The following is a 22,321-nucleotide window of genomic DNA, read 5'->3' on the forward strand; positions in this document are numbered from 1 at the left end:
ACACTAGGGAACTCGCCAGTTCCCACTTTTTTTGCATTTCTCCCCTAGTGGACAAGTTAAAAGGCCCTCTGACTGCTCTCACCATGTGTACCCTTTGATCAGAGAGCAAAAAAAGCAAAAGCAAAAGAACGAACACAAAAGCTCCTTGATTCAAAGGTTTTTATGTAGGAGACATTTAACGGAGTCCACAATGTGATTAGAAAACACAAATTAATATTAAATATAATGTAAAACAAAGTGCTGCATAACAGCTCCTTGCTTCATGGACTTGTTTTGATCATTAATATATTTTGACATTACTTTGGTGAGTTGGTAAGAAAGTTACACCTTTGAAATATAACTGAAACTATATGAATTGCATTTCTTGGACTCTGCTGCATTCTAGTGGACCGATGGTGCATCAGTTTGAGACTTCAGCGGTACCTCTGTACAATATTACTGAGCTGCATCTCAATGCTCTCTAATATGATTTAGTTTTCAATACAAGAAAGGCTTTTTTTCCCTCAATATTATCTTATTTATGATTCAGGCCATGAGAAAATAGGACATAATGCCTGAATGGTAATCTATTTATGAGTGGCGTTCCCTGGTGTTTGAAAGGAGATCTCCTTTCTCAATGAAAGCACGACTCTTTATCATACATCCCAAAGTGTTTAACTAATTGGGAAGAAATGAAAAGCCTTCTTGAGGTTACTTGTTTAAATTAATGCTTAGGGATTCCTTTTGGATTTGCCTTGATGTGGAAAACATTCATTCAACAAGACAGGCTAGAGCTCTTCTCACCAGAGTCGACTTGAATATATCGAGTATGAGGCAGAGCTCATTTATCTTCTCTGGCTTTTTCCACCCCGTCTGCCTGTCAGTCAATGTTGCAAGACAGCAGCTCACGCAGACTCAGTGCTGAGATGCAGATTGATAAGGGGTTCAGTCAACATGAGGGGGTGTAACTGGTAGGATGCAGCACACAATGCCAAACACACCCCCTCGGGGATATCAGTTACACTCCATTTCTGCTGCAGTTTTATAAGAAACATGAGATTTTAGCTTCATGTAAAGTAATTATATATTTAGAATCAAAGGGGTTGGAAGTGACATTTGGCCTCTTTACTCATTCACAAGCACAATTCACAACAGGAAGTCACAGAGAGAAAAATGTTTGTAGTTTTTGTGATAACTTTATTCTTTCAAACCACAGTTTGGAGTTAAAAATACTCCTTTTGAATGACAGAGGCAAAGAACACACACCGACACACTCAAACAGACCATGACGAGGTTGGGCAGATTCATCACAGTGATGATATTCAAAGAGGCACGCTTTAAAATAAGTCAAAGGGAGCCTTATCATTTCTAGTTAAGGATGGCAGAAATCTTTTCTGTTTCCCACGTTTAACAAAACATCAGTTTCTTAGGGAGGCTCAGTCCCCGGACTTTGGATGAGCAGTACTCATTGTCAAAAAGAGGACTATTGTGGAGAAAAAAGGCCTCGCAAAAGCTCTGTTTTGTGACCTGTAATACTGAGAGAAACCCTCACAATTGTTATGCTAACAGTACCTATTATCATGCGTATTCTCTGCATGCACAAAAATAAGAGGACACAGAGTTCCTTTAAGAGTACAGCAAACACCTAACTTTGTTCGTATTTTGAATTCTACATTTCTAAATTTTATGTAATTCACTAAATTAAAAAGAAAGACATTTTAGAATGTGTGCACACATTTCTAATGTGTTTCTAATGCCAAAGAGCCAGAGCCAGCCTGTTAACAAGGCCATGCTGCATTTTGATCGAGACTGCTACATTTTGGATGAACCATATATGAAATAAAGACAGAAGTTACTGCCCTCTGCTTTGCATGATAAGTCACATGATGTCCAGGGAATCAAATTCACCAGTGTAAGAACCGCCTTTCTCCTGATATAGTATGACCTTGAAACTTCTATGTAACATCTACAAGTTATTGCTGGTGAGCTACAATGTATTGCGCAGCTGTTACTTAGCACAGCTCAATGAAGTATAATTTCTGACATAGCTGACAGCTAGAATGCACAGAATTTAAAACCAATTTCTCAGCACCAACAACAAAAATCATAAAGTAATAGTTCAACAAACAGTTCAAGCTTTGTGATAAACAATTTCTCTCTTGCAGACCAGAATGTAGATGCTGAGTTAAGCTAAGTCTCCTGGATGTACAGTATATGAATTGCAAAACAATGTGCAGATATGCTAATCAAAAACATTCAGATAGCAGGGAAAAAGAGCTAGCTAGTTGTGTGGTGACATTAGCTAGTTATGAGTAAAATGTAAAGATATAAGATAAATAGTCTCTGGATAAACACTTCTGTTCTGGACAATTAACACACAAATTTGTATCGCTAAAACAAAGAGAACACATGATCTACTTTACAATTTTATTTTTATAGCTATTTTTATTTCCTTGAGCAAACTGCAGACATGCTAATCTCTGAAAAAAAATAGCTTGCTAAAGTGGTACTGCTGAAGACTGAAGTTATGCACATAATGCATTATAATGCATATCAAGACTGGGGGACAGTCCACTGTGTTCAACTGGTATTGGGCTAAAAAAAGCTCATAATTTAACTAACAGTGCATGGGTCATCCTTGCAGGGCTTAACATCCCCCTGCAGCAACTGGATCATAACAGCCTTGGTCAAGTAGCTGGAGGTGCCTCTCTTTCCCACTGGTGGTGTGTTGTAGAATTCCTCCATGTCATCCTGGGACAAGTAAAGTCAGGGTCAGATGATAAAATATGTCTTTAAAAAGTACCTAAACCAACGACTCTGCAAGTACGAAGAGGCTGTTCATGAATTAGATGCAATAAAGGAGGGAAAAAAGCAACAGGATTAAATCTGACAAATGTAATAAGACTCTAATGAATTGGAAAATGTCAGTGTTAACCCTTCAACAATTGAATTAAATTAAACCCACCTTAATATAACTGGAACAGAAGATAAAAGATTTTAGAGGATCAATTTAAGAAGGTGATGTTACAATTTTGTGGTAGACACTAAGGTCACGTTTAAAGAGGAAAAAGAAAGTATATTACAGGTCACCCTAAGGTTGAGACACATTACCTGTTTCTCCATTCCTTCAAAGCGGCTGCGATCTCTCTGGAAATCGCTGAAGGCTTCCTTCACCAGATTGTCCAGATCCACCTTTTCACTGAATTCCAACTCCGGGTTCCTCTCCAGAACTATGGACACCACCATCAGCAACTATGGGCAACCGGAGCGAGGGCAAGACGTTAATATTAATAACAATGAAGACAGTCTCAAAATTACTGAAATCTAATCATTGTAAACCACAGGAACAGTCGATACCAGGATGAGTAAAATCCTTCAATACTTTGATTCTATTTGTTGGTGCTGATGAACGGGCCTGTTTACCTCCACTATGATTTGTCTGTACTCGGGCAGAACAATGTTCTTCAGCGTGTCCTCCACCAGCAGGGAGAAATTCATCTCATACATGGTCATGTCAGACAACGTGGGTTGCTGCAAAGAGATGAGGATATAGGAGATGAGATAAATGTGATTAATGGGAGAAAAAAAAATGTAATGGAACATGTCTTTGCATGTTTGCGACCAGCAAAATATGGTCATGCTGCAGTGCTACAGTATACATGAGAACTACTGTAGACATCAAAAAAGTTTGTGTTGCTTGTTAAAGCTTTACTCTTCCATGTATTTCAACAAATTAAGCTAGAAACACTTCACAATAACATGAACATGTTGTATTTTAAATAATGTTAAAACACTGTGAGCAGAAATAGCTAATCAAGTCACACTAACTGAATCTGCTGACCAAACAACCAGCAGTTATAAATAATTCTTCACAGAAAATCTGTGAATGACTCCAGAAGTCCAGACATCACCATATTTATGAAGGTTCTAATCCATAATTACTGATGGCAGTGCTAATTCACATTTCGTTAAGTATGCATGCGAACTGCATGGATTCTGCTTGTGTACAGACTTTACAGGTCTTTACTCCCAAACAAGCAGCAGCTAAAGGTGGCTGCAATAAAATGCCTGCCATAAAATGTCTGTCAATGCATCTCAGGGGAGCAAACTCCATATGTGGTGGTGTCTACGTGCTTTAGATTTCAGGCCACAGTGGAGCCAAAGGGCTATAACCTGCAGTGAAGCCTATTAGGAGGCAAGGCACATTTTCACAAATGGAGTAAAAACTACTAACTACTACATGTCAAGCAGAAAGCCATCTTCATTTCCATTGTTTCCACATTTTAGCAGACTTTACCAACAGTTAAAGTTGGTTTAGTCAATTAAGGGTTTCATTAAAAGGCTTATGCACAAGTACTTATTCTGTATTTCTTCATGGGAGTCATGCTTGCATATGCAAACATATTAATGATTTACCAAAAAAAGAATTTCTGGCCTACAGAAATTTTCCACACAGATTAAAAAAAAAAAAGTGGTTCTTTTACAGCACACAACACACAGTGTCATCATTAATCAGCATGGGTCAGAGTAATTATCTAGCAGCAAAGTGGGGGTAGGCGGGTACCTGTGGTAGGTGGTTCCCAGCTACCACAATACCATTTGGGGTCCTCTCCAGGATCTGCCACACACGATCATAAAAGCCCAAAGGGGTCCTGTTCAGAGAGCCATCGATCTGACGCTTGTTCAGCCAAGACCTGAGGCGAAACGAGGAAGAAACTGCTGAACACATCTTAGTAACAGGCAAAATACGAGGATGCCAGCCTTTGTGCCAAAGGAAAATTGTCTGTGAGCTGGTGTGTATTAGATCAGATTAGATAAGATAAGATTTTCATAATTGCCAAGGGGAAATTGGGTTGTGGCAGCCGCAGATAATAAGATATGAATGTAGACAAGAAAGAAGATAAAATAATTAAAGTCAAAAAGATTATACAAAAAGTAGAGGCATTGAGATAAAGACACAGCATCTTCAAAGGCAGATCTGTGAGTTAATGTAAGGAGAAAGCACGGATAACGCTCTTGATAAAGTGCGATAATGTGTGTTTGTGTGATGCGTGTTCGTGTGTGAGTGAAAGAGAGAGAATACCTGCCAGTGTGCTGCGGCTGCAGCACGTCCAGCAGAAGCTGCTTGATGTCGCTGGGGGAGAGCTGGTAGATGTCCTGGGGTGGCATGTCTCCTGCCACGATCTTCAGTTCATGTTTCATAGCCTGGACAATCCATCTGGAAGTCCACATAATACACACGTGCTGTTATCAACGGTGGCACTGAGCCCTGCACAGCTCACATCAATATGGTCACTTAGTGATGGATTAGAACTTATTTTATCAGTTATATACGTGTGAATTTATCCCTGTTTAGTGTAACTGCAGACAATAGTCAAGAGCACAGGTAAAAAATTGCCTTTTTAGTCTGCTGTGATTACACCTTCACAGGGTTTTATTCATGCTCACACACAGGATACAGATAATTCAAAGGTTTAAAAAAAACAAAACAAGGATGAAGTCAAATCTGCCACAGGTACATGTGCTTTTTCATTTTAATGAGCTGGAAAACAACGCATAATTTCTGACTGTGCCCCTTGTGAGAAGCCATTTTTTTACAGCTTGCTTAACTTATTTACAATGCCACCTTCTTGTGCTCTCCAGTGTTTTTGTAAAGTTTTTATATGTCACAGCCTTGGTCTGAGAAATAATGGATATGTCCAAAAATAACTAATATTAAGTCATTTCTTGATCAAACGTGTCACCTTGTGCTGCTATTACTGCTTTGATTAGCTAACATGAAGGCTTCTTTCTATAGTTTGTACTAGAATGAACAGCAGGGAGGGAAGAATTACAGCTGCCCCATCCTGCACAAATTCATCTAGCTTCACTAAATACACTTGGGTTACCCGACTCTGATCTTGATCATGCCACTGAACAGCTCAGGGTTGTTGGAGATAATGCATCCGATGTGGATGACCATCTCTTGCTGCAGAACAGCCTCCCGCTCCCCACCATAAGGGGAGCATTTGCTGTAGATGATGCCCTGGATCACCCCTGGAGACAGTGGGTTAGAGATCACCTCTTCCTCGTGTCCAAATAGACCAAGGGTCACCTGGTAATCACATGAAACACCACAGACACATACATATGTACACACAGACACACACAGACAGTAAAACAAGCAAACATCACGTTGGTTAGAAAGTTTTGCAGTCCGGCAAATCTGCAAAAGTGTGTATGTGCAGAGGCGAGCATGAGCGCAGTACTTTTCTAAGGTGTAATTCTTACAAGCATCCTTTTTCCATCAATCTAAAATTGGCCTCCTCTCTCAGAGTCACATAAAAGTGAGTAGGAAAAATTACAGATCTCAAGATTCCACTTTTGTATTTGTTTCTTCTGAAGCCATCTCAAGAAAATTACACCTCAGCAGTCTAACTGATGAGAGGACACGCTTTTACTCTCGTCTTCAGCTGATGAAATCTAGCACTGAGATGTATCTTTCATCTATACATCTAAATGGATTCGAACTGAGTACAAAGAAGACAAGCTGGAAATAAAGTTTGGGTACAGCCGAGTTTAAATTCAAGGGGAATGCTTTGTTGGATTTCAATAACGACGAGAAATTTAATCAAAACTCAAGTCAGAATTGACTTAAATGGGGTGGTGCCTCTTATTTTTTCCAACTGAGCTGTTATTGTAAGCAGAGGAACACAGGCGTCTCAAATTTTAAATCAGCTTTTCCAATCATGTTGAGAGGAGCATTCCCTCCGGTAGGCAATCTATATGCAGATTCACACCTTGAGCTACTTGAGCATAATGAAATGCCTAAAACTGCTCAGAAGGGTAAAAATGAGGCAAGATAACTGACACTCTTGAGAGGAGGCTAATCTCTGAATAACACTTGACAGAAAATGATGCGCCGAAACTCATCCAGCGTGAGGGAGTGGCATCAGGCAAATTCACGGGTCACAATATATCAATTGGCATATGGAGTGTGTCTAGACACGGTGCAGATTAGGATTCTATGGTAGTCACACCAGCAGCGCTACTATAACTACAGCTTAGATGGACACACAATGGAGGCGAGCTGTGATGATTGATATGAGCATGCAGCTGGCCTAAGCAACTCCCACAGGACGACAGCTTGAGGAGCTTTATAAACCAAATATTTCAACTTTAATTTTTTTTCCTAATCAGTGAACATTAAAATTATTATCCCAACATGCCACCAACATTTTTTCAGACATAATTTGCAGAAAGGATTGTCACTAATCAGGCCTTGCAGTCTGTGTGTCCACTTACCTGCTTGCCATGCACTAAAACACTAGTAATACTGGGGGCAAGGCTGTCCACTAGCTTAGATAACAGACTGGCAGCAAGACGGACAACAGACCTAGTGGGCGAAAAGACACAAGAACATTCTTTACACCACGACAGATAATGACTAACAGCTAAGACTGCAGCCTCATTTAATTAAAGTTTAAAAAAATTAATTTATAATCATTGCAATTCTTCCAATATTTGATTAAATACTCTTTAAAGTATTAAATCAGAATCAGAATCGCGTTCATTGGCCATGTATATGCACAGACACATACAAGGAATTTGGTTCTGGTAGATGGTGACTCTCAAGCACAGCAATGTATATTTCAACAATGTAAGCAACACAATTCACCCACACACACCCACACACACATACACACGTGTGGATATATACAGCTATACATACATACACAAGCTGTGTAAACCAACCATAAATAACAAATCTAAATCTAAATCTAAAAGTCAAACACATGACTAGAAAATGTGTCCCTATAAATAACATCTAAAAGTTTGTCATCTCCTAAAATATTTTAATGTTCACTAATTTCTGATTGCATTGTTCAGGATTCAGCGCAACCTTCAAACTGCCTCCTCGGGCCTGCAGGAATCCTATGAGGAAAAAATCAGCACACAAACTGTTCACAAATCTTCACATGGTAGCCCACAACCAAGCCTGCTATCGACACACATCCACAACACAGAAGCAGGGAACACATGGAATACTTAATTAATGGGGGGCATGGATATAATCAGCTGAAACACAACCTCCTCTTATTATATGCTGCGAATATCTTTTTTGTGTGTGTTTCTGTGTGAAAGCGTGTGTGTGTATCTGTAGAGTTATTCAGTGCTTAAACCTGCAGAAATACAAGGGCACATCTTGAATACAATGAATAAAAAAGGTAACAAAGCTTTAACGTTTAGAAGGCATGATGTGGTGTCAATCCACCGATGCTTTGTTGGGGAACCTATTTCAAGCTTCACTTCCTGGCCCATGTTAGGTAAATGAGAAAGTAAATTGAACTGAGTATTGATGCCATTTGCCAGCAAGCTGAAAACCTGCCTGCAGACAATTTTTTTTTTTAACTTGACAGCATAATCAAATTTCTTTATGCTAAAATCCTATTAATTAACAAAAAACAGCATACAATAAAAGTTGTCATTTCAGGCAACCGGATACAAAATCAAATAAAAACACAGAGGGGAACAAAAGCTCACAAGTTGTGACAACCATTTGTAGTATTTGGTCAGCTTTTTGTGAGACAGGCCAGCAGTACACCACAAACAAAAAAGAATTTTGGCAGTTTTATAGACAAAGATCAAAAAGAGAAATGCAGAGATTTCTTGACAACATAAAACACTGTACCCTGATTTGATGTTTTCATTCGCCCATATCATTGCCTTAGAAGACCCATATATTATTTCAAAAATTACTGAATGCCTTCTGTGCATCTGTTGTGCAAGATCTAACAACAGACACAGAAAAAGGCAGTCAATTTGGCTCAGTTATGTATTCCACAAATTTTATACCACATTTGTTCTAATATTACATTATGTGTGTTGCCGGCTCCCGCAGTAGCTATGAAGCACTTTCATCTAGCAAACAAATAAATTGGACCTGTGGCTACAAGTCAAATTCTGTTTCATTTGCAGTATACAGCCAGCCTTAGAGAAACATGTGATGCTAAAAAATAAATTATATATGTATATCAAAACAGCAGAAGTGAAGGGCGAGCCACTGTAATGGTTAATGGAGAGAGAAAGCCCGTACAGATCTGTGTCAAGGCGCCTGCTAGCTTGGCAAAGCTGCCTCATCCAAACTGACGACTGTGTGAGAGTTAGCTATGTTCTATATTTCTAACCCCAGTGGTTTTCACTAGGAATACGTTTATCTCCTTGATATGCTAAGATTAGTGTTTTTCCATTCTATTAGTGTTTTTCCAACACCTGCTAGTCAATTAAATAACACTAAGATGCTAAATCTTATTCTTTTAAACACATCTCTAATAGCTAGATAACTCTAGGGGCATTAAGTGGCCACTGCTTATGTTCACATATTGTAAGCATTGTATAAATTTTATGCATATTTATTGAGCTTGTTTAAAAAAGAATGAACTCCAAATTCAGTTTAATGTTTTCTTTCACACCTCTATATGACCTGCCTAAGAAGAATCCAAAGTGTGGATGGGCTGAACCTCACACAGCTCTAGGAAAGCTTTTTCGACAGCAAGCTAGCCAACTAACCGGTGCTACTCATGCACGGACTTGACTCCATCTCTGCCTGAACATTACCTGTTTCCCATGCACCAGAATTGTGGTGATGTGAGGAGCTATAGAGCTGGCAAACTTCTTGGTAATAGCTGCAGCATGGCGCACTGCCAGCCTACAGTTCAGCCAGATTAAACGACAGTTATTTTGAAGTGTTTATGAAGATTACACAACAGGTCTATATACAAGCAACTGCTTAAAAGAACCCTCGCAAAAGTACAGAGAAAAATCCTCATATAGTTCACATCTCATTCAATTTTCAAACTCCATTCCAAGTTCTTTTATTACACACACGAAGAATGTTAGCAAAGGCAAAAACCGAAAATCGAATCAGGACAAATATAATGTAATCCAAAGAAATGTAGGAACAGAAGGCTGAACTGCTGCAAAAAGGTCTATGAACAGATTTTAATAGTGCGTGTGTGTGTGTGCGTGTGTGTGTGTGTGTGTGTGTGTGTGTGTGTGTGTGTGTGTGTGCGTGTGTGAGAATATCAGACCAAAGTTTTCGGCTGCCAGCTCTTCTGTAGATTCTCTCCAATTCTTCCATCATGTTCTCTATAATTACAACAAAACGTTCAGACGTTAAAAAAAAAACTTCAAAAGAGAAATAGAGTTGGATTTAAATTAATAAGATGTAACTGATGAATGCATCAATTTTTAAGGTAGAAAACAGTTTAGATGATGTCAGGCAAAACTGGGAAGTGGAAATTCCTCGATTTAAACAGATTTGCTGTTAATTTGTGAAAGTACAGCTTTTAGTTGCTCTCTAGCTCACAATGCGAGTGCTTACCATCTTTGGCAAGGAAGTCAGATCCTTCTCTCCTCAGAAGGATGCTAGCAAGCTGAGCCTGACTTGCCAAGCAGTCACAGTCCTTTACAATGATACACATTCAGATGAAAGGGATGATGAGCCTTCCATACAAAAACAGTATAGTTAAACATTTCAGCCAAGATCATTTCTGTTTGACAGTAGGGCTCTGTTCTGGGAAAGCAGAGGCAAAGACCCCGGGGGGAACAAAGCTGAGCATGCATCAGTGACAACAGGCACGACACTGATTAAGTCAGACATGGCATAAAAGGAAGAGCTGGAGGGGCTTCTGCCAGTCTTGGTAATGCTGTTCGGATAAAAGATTACCATTTAATTAGCAGCTATAGCGACAACAGTGAGGAAAAGTTTATGCCCTGCCCATTTTATTCACAGTTCTCTTTAGTTAAGAGAATATGTTATTTTTGGGTACTTTTTGAACAACTCACATGGAACTTCTGAATGATCTCATTGGTGGACTTGTTCTGCCACTCCTCCACATTAATCTCAGGCTGCTGCTCCAGGTCGGAGACGTTGGGCGTGCTTGTTTGTCTTTTCACCTTGGAGTGCTTAGGCAGCTCCAGCTCCTCAAAGCTTTTAAACTCTGGGATCCTGTTCACACACACACACAGATACAGATACAGACAAATTATATTTTTTGTGTTATCCGCAGCTTTGCTTTCACATTTAAAGCAGTAAATGAAAATAAAGCTGGTATCACTTAGACACTTTGATTTATGCAGTAATTATGGCAAAAACACTGACATCTGTCAAAGGGAACATAAACACTAGAGGGACTCTTACTCTGCTTCGTTGATACGCAGGAAGTCCAGTTGCTCCACAAATGCCCCAGATATCAGGGTCTAAATGATTGATAAGGAAAGTGCACATCAAAGAAATTGTCAAGTGACTTTTTTTTTTTTTGGTGAATTTAGCATTCAAGAGATTCTGCAGTACTGCACTGACAAAGTACTTCTAAAAGCCTACTCAGGAGCTGCGTAGATCCCAGAGGGGAAGTTTGTCGGGTGACTCGGTTTACAAAACAACCGTTTAAATAATGCAGTTTGTACCAGATAACAAATTGAGTAGTAAGGTGTGCACTAAGTTCACGCTTACAAATTTTACAAATGTGTACTGTTGCAGTGACAAGTGAGTGTCTTACACGGTAATGCGATGATAAAAGTTTGAGCATTTTAAAAGCATAGCTGTGTAGGAGTGCAGTTCGGTTTGCCTTTCTCCTGTGGTCTAAATGTGATATTAGCCATTCCAACTGAAGTTAACTCCAAAACAAAAATAAGAGGCGTAGGAGAGGAGCCATCCTGCTCCCCATAACAATGAGATGATGAAGAGCAAATGTTTCAAAGCTGTAGGAGTTAGCTGTGTTGCGAATGGCAAATAGGCAAAGGGAAGGAAAAACTTGAAAGCAAAAAAAGAAAAAGAAAGGATCATATGAGGAAGTCTCTGCTGAACACCACAAACACACTGGAAGTGAAGTTCAAGTTAGAAAACTGTCATAAACTTTACAAAGTTACCAGTGTGCAAATAATCCTGGTTCTACCTTGGCCTAATTTTCTGGGTTTTTGAAATCATGAATACTGTGTTCAAAATCATTCAATGTAGACATATTTGAACCATGCAGTTAAAACTGAGGATGATCTACAGGTTAGCTTTAAGGTTAACTGTAAATTTGGGAATAGCCCTACGAAGATTTCAATGATGCACCAAATTGAGATATAATATGGACAAGGCACCAGCAAAATAAAGCAGCTTTTTTCTATCCCTTTATAACAATCGCACATACACATCTGCACTCTGACGGATGCATAAGGGCTAATTAAGCATTCACTATCTTGTCCAATGACGCCAAGGGTTGGACCAATAACCATCCAATTAGTGGACAAGCTGCTCTACCTCCTGAGCTACCAGAAGTACTCAAAATCTAGCAAATAAGAAAAAATATAATCTGATTTTACTTTGAATATGCTTTATGGTCCTGACTCGTCTTCGGATTGTAGGCACCGCAACATCTACTGAACACTGACTAATGAACCATATAGGCAGAGGTTATTTCATAGCATTTGTAACACTTGTTTCATCCATTTCATAACGCCAATAAGCCACATTTATTTATTCATTTATGCACTTAGACTTAATTTTATTTACCTCTGAGTAGGTCAAAACCCACACAGAAGGAAAAGACTTGTCTTCTATAAATAGAACATTTAATTCCATGTTGTCATCCAAATTCAAGCCATAAAAAACCTTCACTCACACAGTCCCAGTCACCTTTTTTAACATTCAGAGCTCAAAGCAGCTTTAGCCTTCTCAAGCCAACAATGATAGTTTTCATACCGAATTTCACAGACCAAGGTCACACACAGATGAACACTGGTGCTGCTATTAAAATAAAGGGGAACACCAGCTTAAAGGCTGAGAAATTTTTGTTTGTACTGTAAGGCAGAAGGGAAGCCCTGGACAACTATTTATTATTAAAACATTTGCTATATTACACCAGTGCATTTATTTTAGAGTTTATTTGCAATATCTGTTGAGCTAAAAGAAGGGAGCAGCCTGTATACTTCTGTCTCTACGGCTGCTTTTATAAAAGCCCCCACAATAAGCAAACAATCAAAAGTGGAGGAAAAGTAGTGGTGATATTGATTCTGTGCTTGCTTGGAAATGTAAGAATATGTGAATCTAAGAGCATGATTGATCAGTTAAATGTAGGATTGACCCATTCTGATGATCACACAAGAAAGAGAGGTTCTAGTTGTAGAAATATATGATATGATATGAAATATATTCAACGTGTTCAACACATAAGAAGAACCAAACACATGCCCAGTGGCCTCTCTTAAGTATTCAGATATAATCCTATGAAATAAAATCATAATAAAGTCAAGCTATCAACTGCAATAGCCTTTTATGTTCACTGGTGTCTAGCACTAAATCTACCATCCTGTTTCAGTATCATGTCAGCTTACGATGTGCTGCTGTTGCTGCCTATTTTTGTTACATTTCATATTTTGACAAGAATTATTTTGAATAACTACAAAATGCAGTCAAAGCAATTACATTAAACTAGATAGTAGCTAGCTATGTTAGCCCTACGACAGACTGGCAGCCTGTCCAGGGTGTACCCCGCTCCTCGCCCTATGCCAGCTGGGATAGGCTCCAGCAACCCCCGCGACCCTGAAAAGGATAAGCGGAAGCGAATGGATGGATGGAGAGATAGTAGCTAGTATCTCAGTGTCAAAGAAACTTGCCTCACATTGCTTTTGCTGTTTCACACATAAAATCCAGGCCATGTTGGAAAACCATTTCAGGTCATTGTTCACAGTGCCTCAAGTGGACATAGTCCATTTCAGGTTTCAAGTGGAAAGACTCCATTTGGTTTAGGTGAGCAAGCTACCTGATTAGTGTGTGCCGGATGCAGAACACACGATACCCACTGGCCTCACTGTGAATTCACCAGACAGTTACCTGCTATAGTCTCTAATGGGCACAGACAGAGATCGCCCTCGCTTTGCAATGAGAGTTGCCAGGATTAAATCTGTTTGATCTAACTGGATCCAACTACTGTAGAAAGCTTCGGTGCTGCAGGTCATGTTCGACTTTTGTGTGGGTTTTTTCATTTAGTTGACCAGTTTGATTGTTTAAGTGTTGATTAAAGCATATCTTTGACATTTGCACTGCAAACAAAAACATAATTAACCAGAGCCACAAACCTGAAGTCTGTCAACATGAACTTTGACTTCTCCGATGCTGCCCTTCTTGAATGAGGCCAGCATGTCCAAGACTGGGTTAAAGCGGCTTCCTCTGATGAGACAGAAGTTAAAATATTGTGATAAGCTCTCTCTCCTTTCATCACAAGTATCATTGATTTTATTCCAGACATAATATCTGTATTAAACACACTAATAGTATGCAACTGAAGCTTCAGATCAAATGAGTATACTCAGTGCTTTATCTGGTATGTTGTTGACCCCTAGACAGGTCATAATCCCAATCAATAGCAAACTAAAGACTATTGAATTGTTTCTATGAGAGCCCACTGACTCATTCCAGATGCTGTAGCGTGGCTGCTTAAACGTTTGTAGCACATTTAACATATGGCTCCCTGGATAACGGTCAATACTACTGTAATCAGCCCACGAGCCAGGTTATAGTGATACAAATGAGAAACATTATCACCCAATCAGCAAGCAAATGTGCAGTAGCACCTTTCTGCTATAAAGACAGATAGTACATACTGAAGGGAAAAAATGGAGGGGAGGAGGAGAAACTGAAACATGATTGATGGGGAAAAAAAGCTAAATAAATTCTCTGTCAAGACATTTTGTTGCAAGCTTGAGTCGGATGTTAGACAGAAGATGAGATAGTGAGTGATGTATGACGAGATTGGAGAAGGGAGAGTGCTTTGAGAAAGCGATCATACAGCAGGAAGACCACAAAAAAAAAAGACAAAAGAACTATTGTAGAGTGTAAATATTACTTGATGTTATCCTCACGGATGAGAACGAGGAAGAGAGGACGCCCTGGCATCTTCCAGCACTGTTTGATGAACTGCAGGGTGTTCTGGACACACAGACACACACAAACACACAGACACCATTTCATACTTCCAGTACAAAGATTCAACTTTCAGCTTGAATCTGTGGTATTTCTAAAGTTCACTCTGGGTTTAAATTCTTTCTCAGTTGTTACATATTAAAAAGTACAACAGCGGCTTTATGACCACATAGGAAACTTAGGTATAGACCGCCTGATAATTTTCTTTAATTAATATTTCAGTCTTGGTATATGCCAATTCCTGCAGTCATACGCTCCTACCGTTTTTCAGTGGCAGGTGCCAATTAATGCTGATAAGCCATTCTTAGCTGGCAATCAGTGTCAGACACTGATGTATGTAGTGCATATATAGAGCAGTCCTGAAAGTATGCAACCATATTAATATCATTAGTCTTTTTATGGAAATATGGAAATAATCAGAAAGTCTGACGTTTTTAAAGTAATTAAAAAAGAACAACAAGTTCTGAACCTTCCATGAATTACCACCATGGCTGAGAGATCTGAGTATACAAATGATAACAGTTGAATGTGCTAAATATTTTAGCTACCTGCACTTTGTACATCTCCTGACTCAAAAATGTTCAGTGGTAAGAGGCTACTTTGCACCAACTATTGAAGACCAAGGACAACATTAGCATAATCATTCACAAAGCAAAAGAAAAGAAAAAAATCTGTTTATTAGAAGCTCTTTGGAATATGATCCAGCTGTGCACATCTTATGGAATCTATTTACAGAGTCTAGTGAGTTCAATTTGCATTTAAAACCAACGGGTGACAGACCAAAAGCAAAACTACAGACTGAGGTATGATAAGTGGCGTGACCAAAAATGATTTTTATCAAGCCTAAACAGTTATCACTGGCAAAGCCACTATCAGTCCTAGCATTAAGCAGTCTATGACAGCGTGTGCCTTTTCTATTGGGCCAAGTGAAAGCAGTAAGAAATCACATTAAATTACAGATTTCTTGCCTTTTTTGAAAAACAGACTCTTTAAACCAGACAAGCTGAATATATCTCAGTTATTTAAGTTGTGTAAGCACATAAAATCTTGTAAGTTGTGGACTCGTGACATTGGTAAGCTCCATAATGTGACTCTGACTTACCTTAATGTCATCAATCAGCAGCATAACATCTTGGGACAAGTAGAAGTCACTTAGATCAAACACTATTGGGTAACACACCACCGTCTTGCCCAGGATACGATAAATCTAGAGGGAAACGAGCACGCGCGCGCACACACGCGCACACACAAACAGCTGCATTAGAAGACGGATAGCTCACAAGAAGCCACATATACATTATTCTGGATAGCGTATAAAACATGCCATCAATCCTAAGACAGAGGGGGCACACAGGAGTTACACAATCACTCTTGATAACACACACTGATGCAGCACATTCACACAACTGGTAGAAAGCTCCTTTTCACACATACAGATTTTCACAGGGGCACACACACTGATAATGATAATGTCCTCTGGCAGTCAGCCATCTTCCCCATAAATGTTCCATTATTATATTGTCTTAGCAATGCGTTGGGAGACATGATTCATTTGTTTGGCAATGCTTTTGTTTGAGGAGGCTGTTATAGCTCAACTTATTTAGTTGTACTATGTTCTTCATTTGCAAGAAACCGCAAACAACACCAGCAAGAAACATTAACGCCACGCAAACATGGACATTAGAAATGCTAATATGTAACAGCTACACAACATGCACATACCCGGACAAAGCACGCAGGCTGCTGGACAGCAACTTAGCACATTAAAATGCAATAACTCCTGAGACTACGCAAAACCTCAGCGTTCACTGATGCATAGTGTATGAATAAAGAAGGAAAGCACTCGTGGAGCTGAATAATTTTTGCCATATTGCGAAGCTCTGGAATATTTATGTGGATCAATATGTGGGAGGTTTGTTAGTGGTCACCCATGACCTGTGCAAAGTCTCATGGAGCACATATGTACAGTAAGCACATGTATTGAGATGTACTTACATCACTGTGGGTACGTGTGTGCATATTCAAATACCTTGCAGGTCCCAATGCAGCCCACTGGCCTCTCTGGGCGTCCACTCAACCCCAGCTTTTTATTGAAGGCAAGGAAACGGTACGCCTGCAGAAAGACAAACACACACACATTATACAGAGACATAAACTAACACCTTATCAGTAAACTAAACTCTGGAAAAATCTTCCTGCTAAACTCTCTGATTTCACATAAGCTACAACCTACATCTTTATCTGCAGTCCCTGCGATCAAATTGGTGACTGAAAATACCACATTTGATTTAAAATGTCATGCAGCACAGTTCTATTCACCATTTAAATGAAAGCGTGGGTCCAATATCTGTCTGTCCCACTGGGACATTTTTTGTTGTTGCAACTCATAAGCTGAAATTACCTCCATATGGCAGAACCACCTACTGATAGTAGCTCTGTGTAAAGCTATGAGACGTGGCGATAATGAAAGGTCCCCGTGCCACCATCAGCAGCATGCTTAGCGGACCCAAGTATACCCATGGGAGCGAGAGCTGATAACACCGTTGTAATGCAGTGCAGGGGCCCACGAGAAGAGACACTGACATCACGCTGAGTTCTCAACAACATCTTTTGGCGTGATAGTTCCCAAAAATGATTTATTCTCGTATTTGGTGATCTGGGTTGCAAAGCCTGTCAATCTCTCTGTTGTTACGTGACACATATACACAAGTTATGATGTTAACAGCGGCAGATCTATCCAAAGCTTTGATTAATTTTTATAACAGTTGGTCTTCAATTTCACACTGTTGGGATTTGTTGGCTGACATGACAGCAACCAAAAGATTTTATCAGTTGTAGATAGCTAGCTAATTAGCACTGGCTCTCGACTGGTTGAAGGATTCCTCTGCCATAATCTGCCTTTCTAAAAAATAATTAAGTTAGCGAGTGATGTGGCTTTGGAAATATTGCCTGTTGCTGGGAGCAGTTTGGTTCTTGAAGTTGCGAGAAAGTTCAGTGCCACTGCCATAGGAGAATTGTGCTGTTGGTGGGTATATAATTTATTTATTTTACCCATCACTAGTTTTAATGTTGTGGCTCAATGTTACAAAGGCCTTTTTGAAGAGTTGTATTTAGCCCATGAAAACAGTAACTTCTTAGAATGAAGATTGTGTTACAAACCAGGCGAATACTTGAATGGGATGGACACTTTTTGTTTATGCTATGGGATATGTAGGATTAAGCATTATTGAAGACTAACACATAAAACAGGAAAAATTAGTATCTTCACTGCTTAGATTTTGACCATTCTCCATCTCATGAAATACCATAACATATTAAGGTTTGAAGGGATTTAGATTTGAATTGAAACATCTATCAGCTTTTTTTCTTTGCACTGAACTACAAAATATGACCTTGTTTCTTTACAAATTAAACTAAAGTGAAAATATTTAAAATTATTCTTTTAAAAGACATTCAAAACTTCTTCTCGGATAGATGTTTTTCCCCCTTTGGGTAAATCATCACAGCTCCACTCAATAAAATGATCCAGTTCTATGTTCACATCCAAGATTGATATAGATTGGAGAATGAAAGGGGTCCTTTTTTTTGAGAGTAGGTGTTTTCTGTCTGGTCAATGTGTAATCTCTTCACACTGTAATTCCATCTCTTCCAGCTCTACAGAAGAAGTACTGTGCTGACTTTAATAAAGTCACAAGTCAAGTTTCAAGGCTCAGTCTGGTCCTTCAGTCGCAAGGTGAAAATCCTGAGTCAGTTCTTTAGTGCAGAACAAATTTATGAGATGAAAAATGTTAACATCAGCAGTGCGAGTATGTCTGGTGCACAGAGGCCGGAAGAGAGCTTGATATTAATTCTCAATTCCAACATGGTTTGGCTGATGAAGACAGGCAGAGGTCAAATATCACATTTAATTGGTGAACTGATTAAGACTTGTAAGTCAAGTCTGAAGATATAATATACACATAGGCTAACAAAAGCTTGAACGAACAGCATTATTACGCATTTTGCACTAATTATGGAACTGGAAAACCCAGATCTATAAACAACTAGCAAGTAAAACCAAGATGGATGAGTAAAAAAAAAACTCATGAGTTTGCAGGTAATAACTTATTATTATATCCAAAAGGCTCTACAGTTTGTCAAAACAGAACTGAGGAAAAAGGTCACGGCCTCCCCCTCAGCCATCTCTGAAATGCATTTACACACGACAGGAGAGAGAATACAGGAGCTCCAGCCTTTCAGCTTCCCAAGCATTTCTTTGGTGTTTTAGATAAAAGCTTCTTACCACTGAGTTGCCTGCTGACAAAATCCACTGATGCAAAGATGCAAAGAAAAAAGAAGGTGGACATTGATTTTTTGCCGCTGCTGGATCGAAGCCCAGTGGTGTGACACAGTCACCACAACTTATCATTTATGTGTGAGGGAGAGAGAGAAATCTGTGTTTGCAGTATTACATTTCTCTTTTGTACGTGGCTGAGTATGAAACCAGAAGTGCTCATTTCCTATGAACAACATATGAGCATGAAATTTAAACACGTTCTGAGTTCTATCATCATGCAGCATCAGTACACAAAGACTCAAATATCAGAGCAGGAAATCTGCCTATCAAGCTTTCCCTGCTGCATTACAACACATCCTAATTGCAATACACAACATCCTCCAAAAGGTGGTGCTCTGCCACTCCTATGTGGTTCCTCACTGCTCTGAAACGCTAGCATTTAATACTAAATGATACAAAATTATGTTAAAAAGAGGGAAAAAGTAAAGTTTCATACATATATGCTTATTTATAAAGTAGAAAAATGTTAATTAAAGATTGACTGACTTTGCAAACTATTGCCATAACAGGCAAAGATAAGACCTGGAGGAGAAAACCCAAAGGAGGGTGGAGGAACCTCTGCACCCAGTTCTTCCTGTGTGCAGAATACCAATGACGAACAACAACACGCAGGCAGCCTATCAAAGCATCCTTTCATTCTCTCGCATTTCCACTGACCGAAGCGCAAACAGCAAGACTGACATGTGGAAAATGTAACAAAAAGCTGTATTTCGCATTTCTTCTGTGGGTAAGTGTGAGGATGAGCAATTATTTGCTTACAAAACTTTTTCTTCGGCATAGATATACTCCTCATTTCGACAGGTGCTCAGACAGGAGTTTTTCTGCATATTTTACTATTGCTGGTTTGGTGCCCTGCACAGTGTACATTTAATTGCTGAAGTCAATGCTCACAAAAGATTTATTTTTGCTGTAGTTGCTGACAAGCAGAGAGACTTAAATTAAGCTTACAGGTTGCAGAACAGCTCGAAATAATGTCCGCGATGACATGGGTAGTCTCCACATCTTGCCCAAAAGTCCCTTGGAAATATTATTTTTCACTGAGTTATGGTCGAAGTAATGACACAAAAAGCATTTTTGCACTAAAAATAGTGAAATCTTAATCAGCATATTTGAAAAAAATATTCAAGCTAAGCTTCCATAAACATTGAAATTAAAGCAGGGCAGATTTTAAACACCCATCTTTTAAACTAGAATTGATTAGCAATTAATAAAGAAAACAAAAAAAACCCTCTTTACATTGACCAACACTTTTTCAGTGTAGATTTACAAAGAGAAATGGATAAGCTATCACAAGCAGATTTTCGATTTTATATTTTTGTCCATTTTTACTCACTCGCCGGAGAGTTTTGGTCTTCTAGATCATAGATTACAGAGCCTTCATAAAGACAACAGGTCAAAGCTACTGGGGAATGCATACAACAGCTTATGATTCAATGCCTTTTTTTCCTCCGCTGCATTTCCGTACATGCTGTAAAAGGAGGAGTAACTGTGGGAAGAAGGTTGCTTTCTATAGGCTTTAAAACTGAACAAGCATGAGCACACTGCAGTTTAGTTTTTAGGTCTCTATCGAGACATGTGTTTGACGCAAAGTGTCATCCCCACCCCCAAAACAACAAAATGTATTTTTAATGACCTTTAAGAGCCTCATTGGGATCTTATTTGGAAGGCTTCACAAGCTGGAAAAAATTCAAGAGTAGTCTCATCAAACAAATTGCCACCCTTAGTGAAATCGGCGATGACAATCAGATATGAAACGGCTAAAAGGAAGGCTATTTTTGGAGAAAGCAGTGACATGAAAGAGGATCAGCTTAAGGGTGCATGGGTGGGAATAACACATTTCAAATGTAATTGCCACTCTCCCATCGACAGGCAGCTGTTGTCAACACAATCAAATGGCCGCAAGAAACGAGGTGAGGTGAGCAAATGCAGCCCGCAGCACCAGAGATGGTGATGACTCGGAGATAAACAGATTCTGTCGAGGAAGAAATGTCTGTCTGGGCTTCAGATTTAATATTCAGCACAGTGCCCGCTCTGACTCACAATTGCATATCCATCTGAGAGGCTGAGCGGTGCAGCAGAATGAGGCAGAAGGGAGAGAAGGAAAAAGTAACAGGTATGACAGTTCAAAGGCAGATGATAGACCTGGAGGGGAGAGTTGTTTGGTGTAACGGACATAATGGGGGGCGGGGCAGGATATGGGCCTAGGGTGGAGACTCGGGTTACGGATTCAAATGTGACGAATATTGTGATGGAGGGACGAAAAGCAAAAAGGCCCATGACTACAGAGCTCAAAGAGATGACATGATAGGAGAAAATGGCTGTTTACAGAATGTGGCGTGGAGGATAAACGCCAAGTAACCGACATGACAGATGAGCACCAGCAACTAGGGAGTGACTGAGTGATGGATATGACAGAGGAAAGACAGACAACACAGAGTTGGTAGACTTCAAACAACAGACATGCAGATGAGGAACAGTATCCAGTGGAGAGACAAGGATTTGAGTGACGGATATTATGGGACTGAAGCACAAGTTGCTAGGGAGGTAGTGCTTGGTGTCATAAATATGACAGTACAAATAGTGTAATCTGCAAAAGATGAAAGGAGCAGAGTGGACGGAATGAAAATAGCAACTTGTGCTGAACTTGCTACTCAAGCAAGTGACAACGGCTTCACTTTCCTTCCATCTCATCTGTATCTTACAGGAATATTTCCATGTAAAGGGCTCAGTTCCTTGTTTTGAATAACAATCTGCTACTTGCTTTTCTTCTGTGTTTAAAAATATATAAATAAATAAAAATTCTAGACACTGAGCATAAGCTAGACCATCTCACAATCAGTATATTAATTTTGCTCTTTAAATAGCAAGAGTTTTATGACTTTTGTTGCTTAAAGTTATGAAAGTTAAGGTTTGAAGGGATTTAGATTTGCTGAGCAGATTCACTGGTGAATTCAGATTTAATTAAAAGCCATTGAACCTCAACCCCTTTTGTAGTAAAAGCTGATTTATACTGAAGATGACATCAGGGAGTTTTTACATCACACAGGATTTGGACT

General features: G+C 39.3%; 1 protein-coding gene across 4 annotated transcripts in view; it reads right to left on the reverse strand.

Annotated features, from left to right (window-relative positions):
- Window positions 1-1,155: 1,155 nt before the first annotated feature.
- phkb (phosphorylase kinase, beta) overlaps window positions 1,156-22,321 on the reverse strand; it is a 98,105-nt gene continuing 76,939 nt past the window's right edge. For 3 of the 4 annotated variants that reach the window (XM_040011110.1, XM_040011113.1, XM_040011112.1), the window contains 15 exons: window positions 16,959-17,042; window positions 16,032-16,136; window positions 14,853-14,935; window positions 14,086-14,176; window positions 11,162-11,220; window positions 10,807-10,969; window positions 10,343-10,424; window positions 10,050-10,107; window positions 7,264-7,354; window positions 5,868-6,073; window positions 5,063-5,197; window positions 4,544-4,673; window positions 3,403-3,510; window positions 3,091-3,231; window positions 1,156-2,730 (listed from right to left, as the gene is read on the reverse strand). In XM_040011110.1, the coding sequence (XP_039867044.1) occupies window positions 2,593-2,730; window positions 3,091-3,231; window positions 3,403-3,510; window positions 4,544-4,673; window positions 5,063-5,197; window positions 5,868-6,073; window positions 7,264-7,354; window positions 10,050-10,107; window positions 10,343-10,424; window positions 10,807-10,969; window positions 11,162-11,220; window positions 14,086-14,176; window positions 14,853-14,935; window positions 16,032-16,136; window positions 16,959-17,042 (1,674 nt within the window). In that variant the 3' untranslated portion in view covers window positions 1,156-2,592. Of the gene's footprint in view, window positions 2,731-3,090; window positions 3,232-3,402; window positions 3,511-4,543; window positions 4,674-5,062; window positions 5,198-5,867; window positions 6,074-7,263; window positions 7,355-9,576; window positions 9,668-10,049; window positions 10,108-10,342; window positions 10,425-10,806; window positions 10,970-11,161; window positions 11,221-14,085; window positions 14,177-14,852; window positions 14,936-16,031; window positions 16,137-16,958; window positions 17,043-22,321 lie in introns of all 4 variants that reach the window. The other variant, XM_040011111.1, reaches the window with a different exon arrangement.

Source organism: Simochromis diagramma, unplaced genomic scaffold, assembly GCF_900408965.1.
Source record: "Simochromis diagramma unplaced genomic scaffold, fSimDia1.1 OVJJ01000603.1, whole genome shotgun sequence".
NCBI classification, from domain to species: domain Eukaryota; kingdom Metazoa; phylum Chordata; class Actinopteri; order Cichliformes; family Cichlidae; genus Simochromis; species Simochromis diagramma.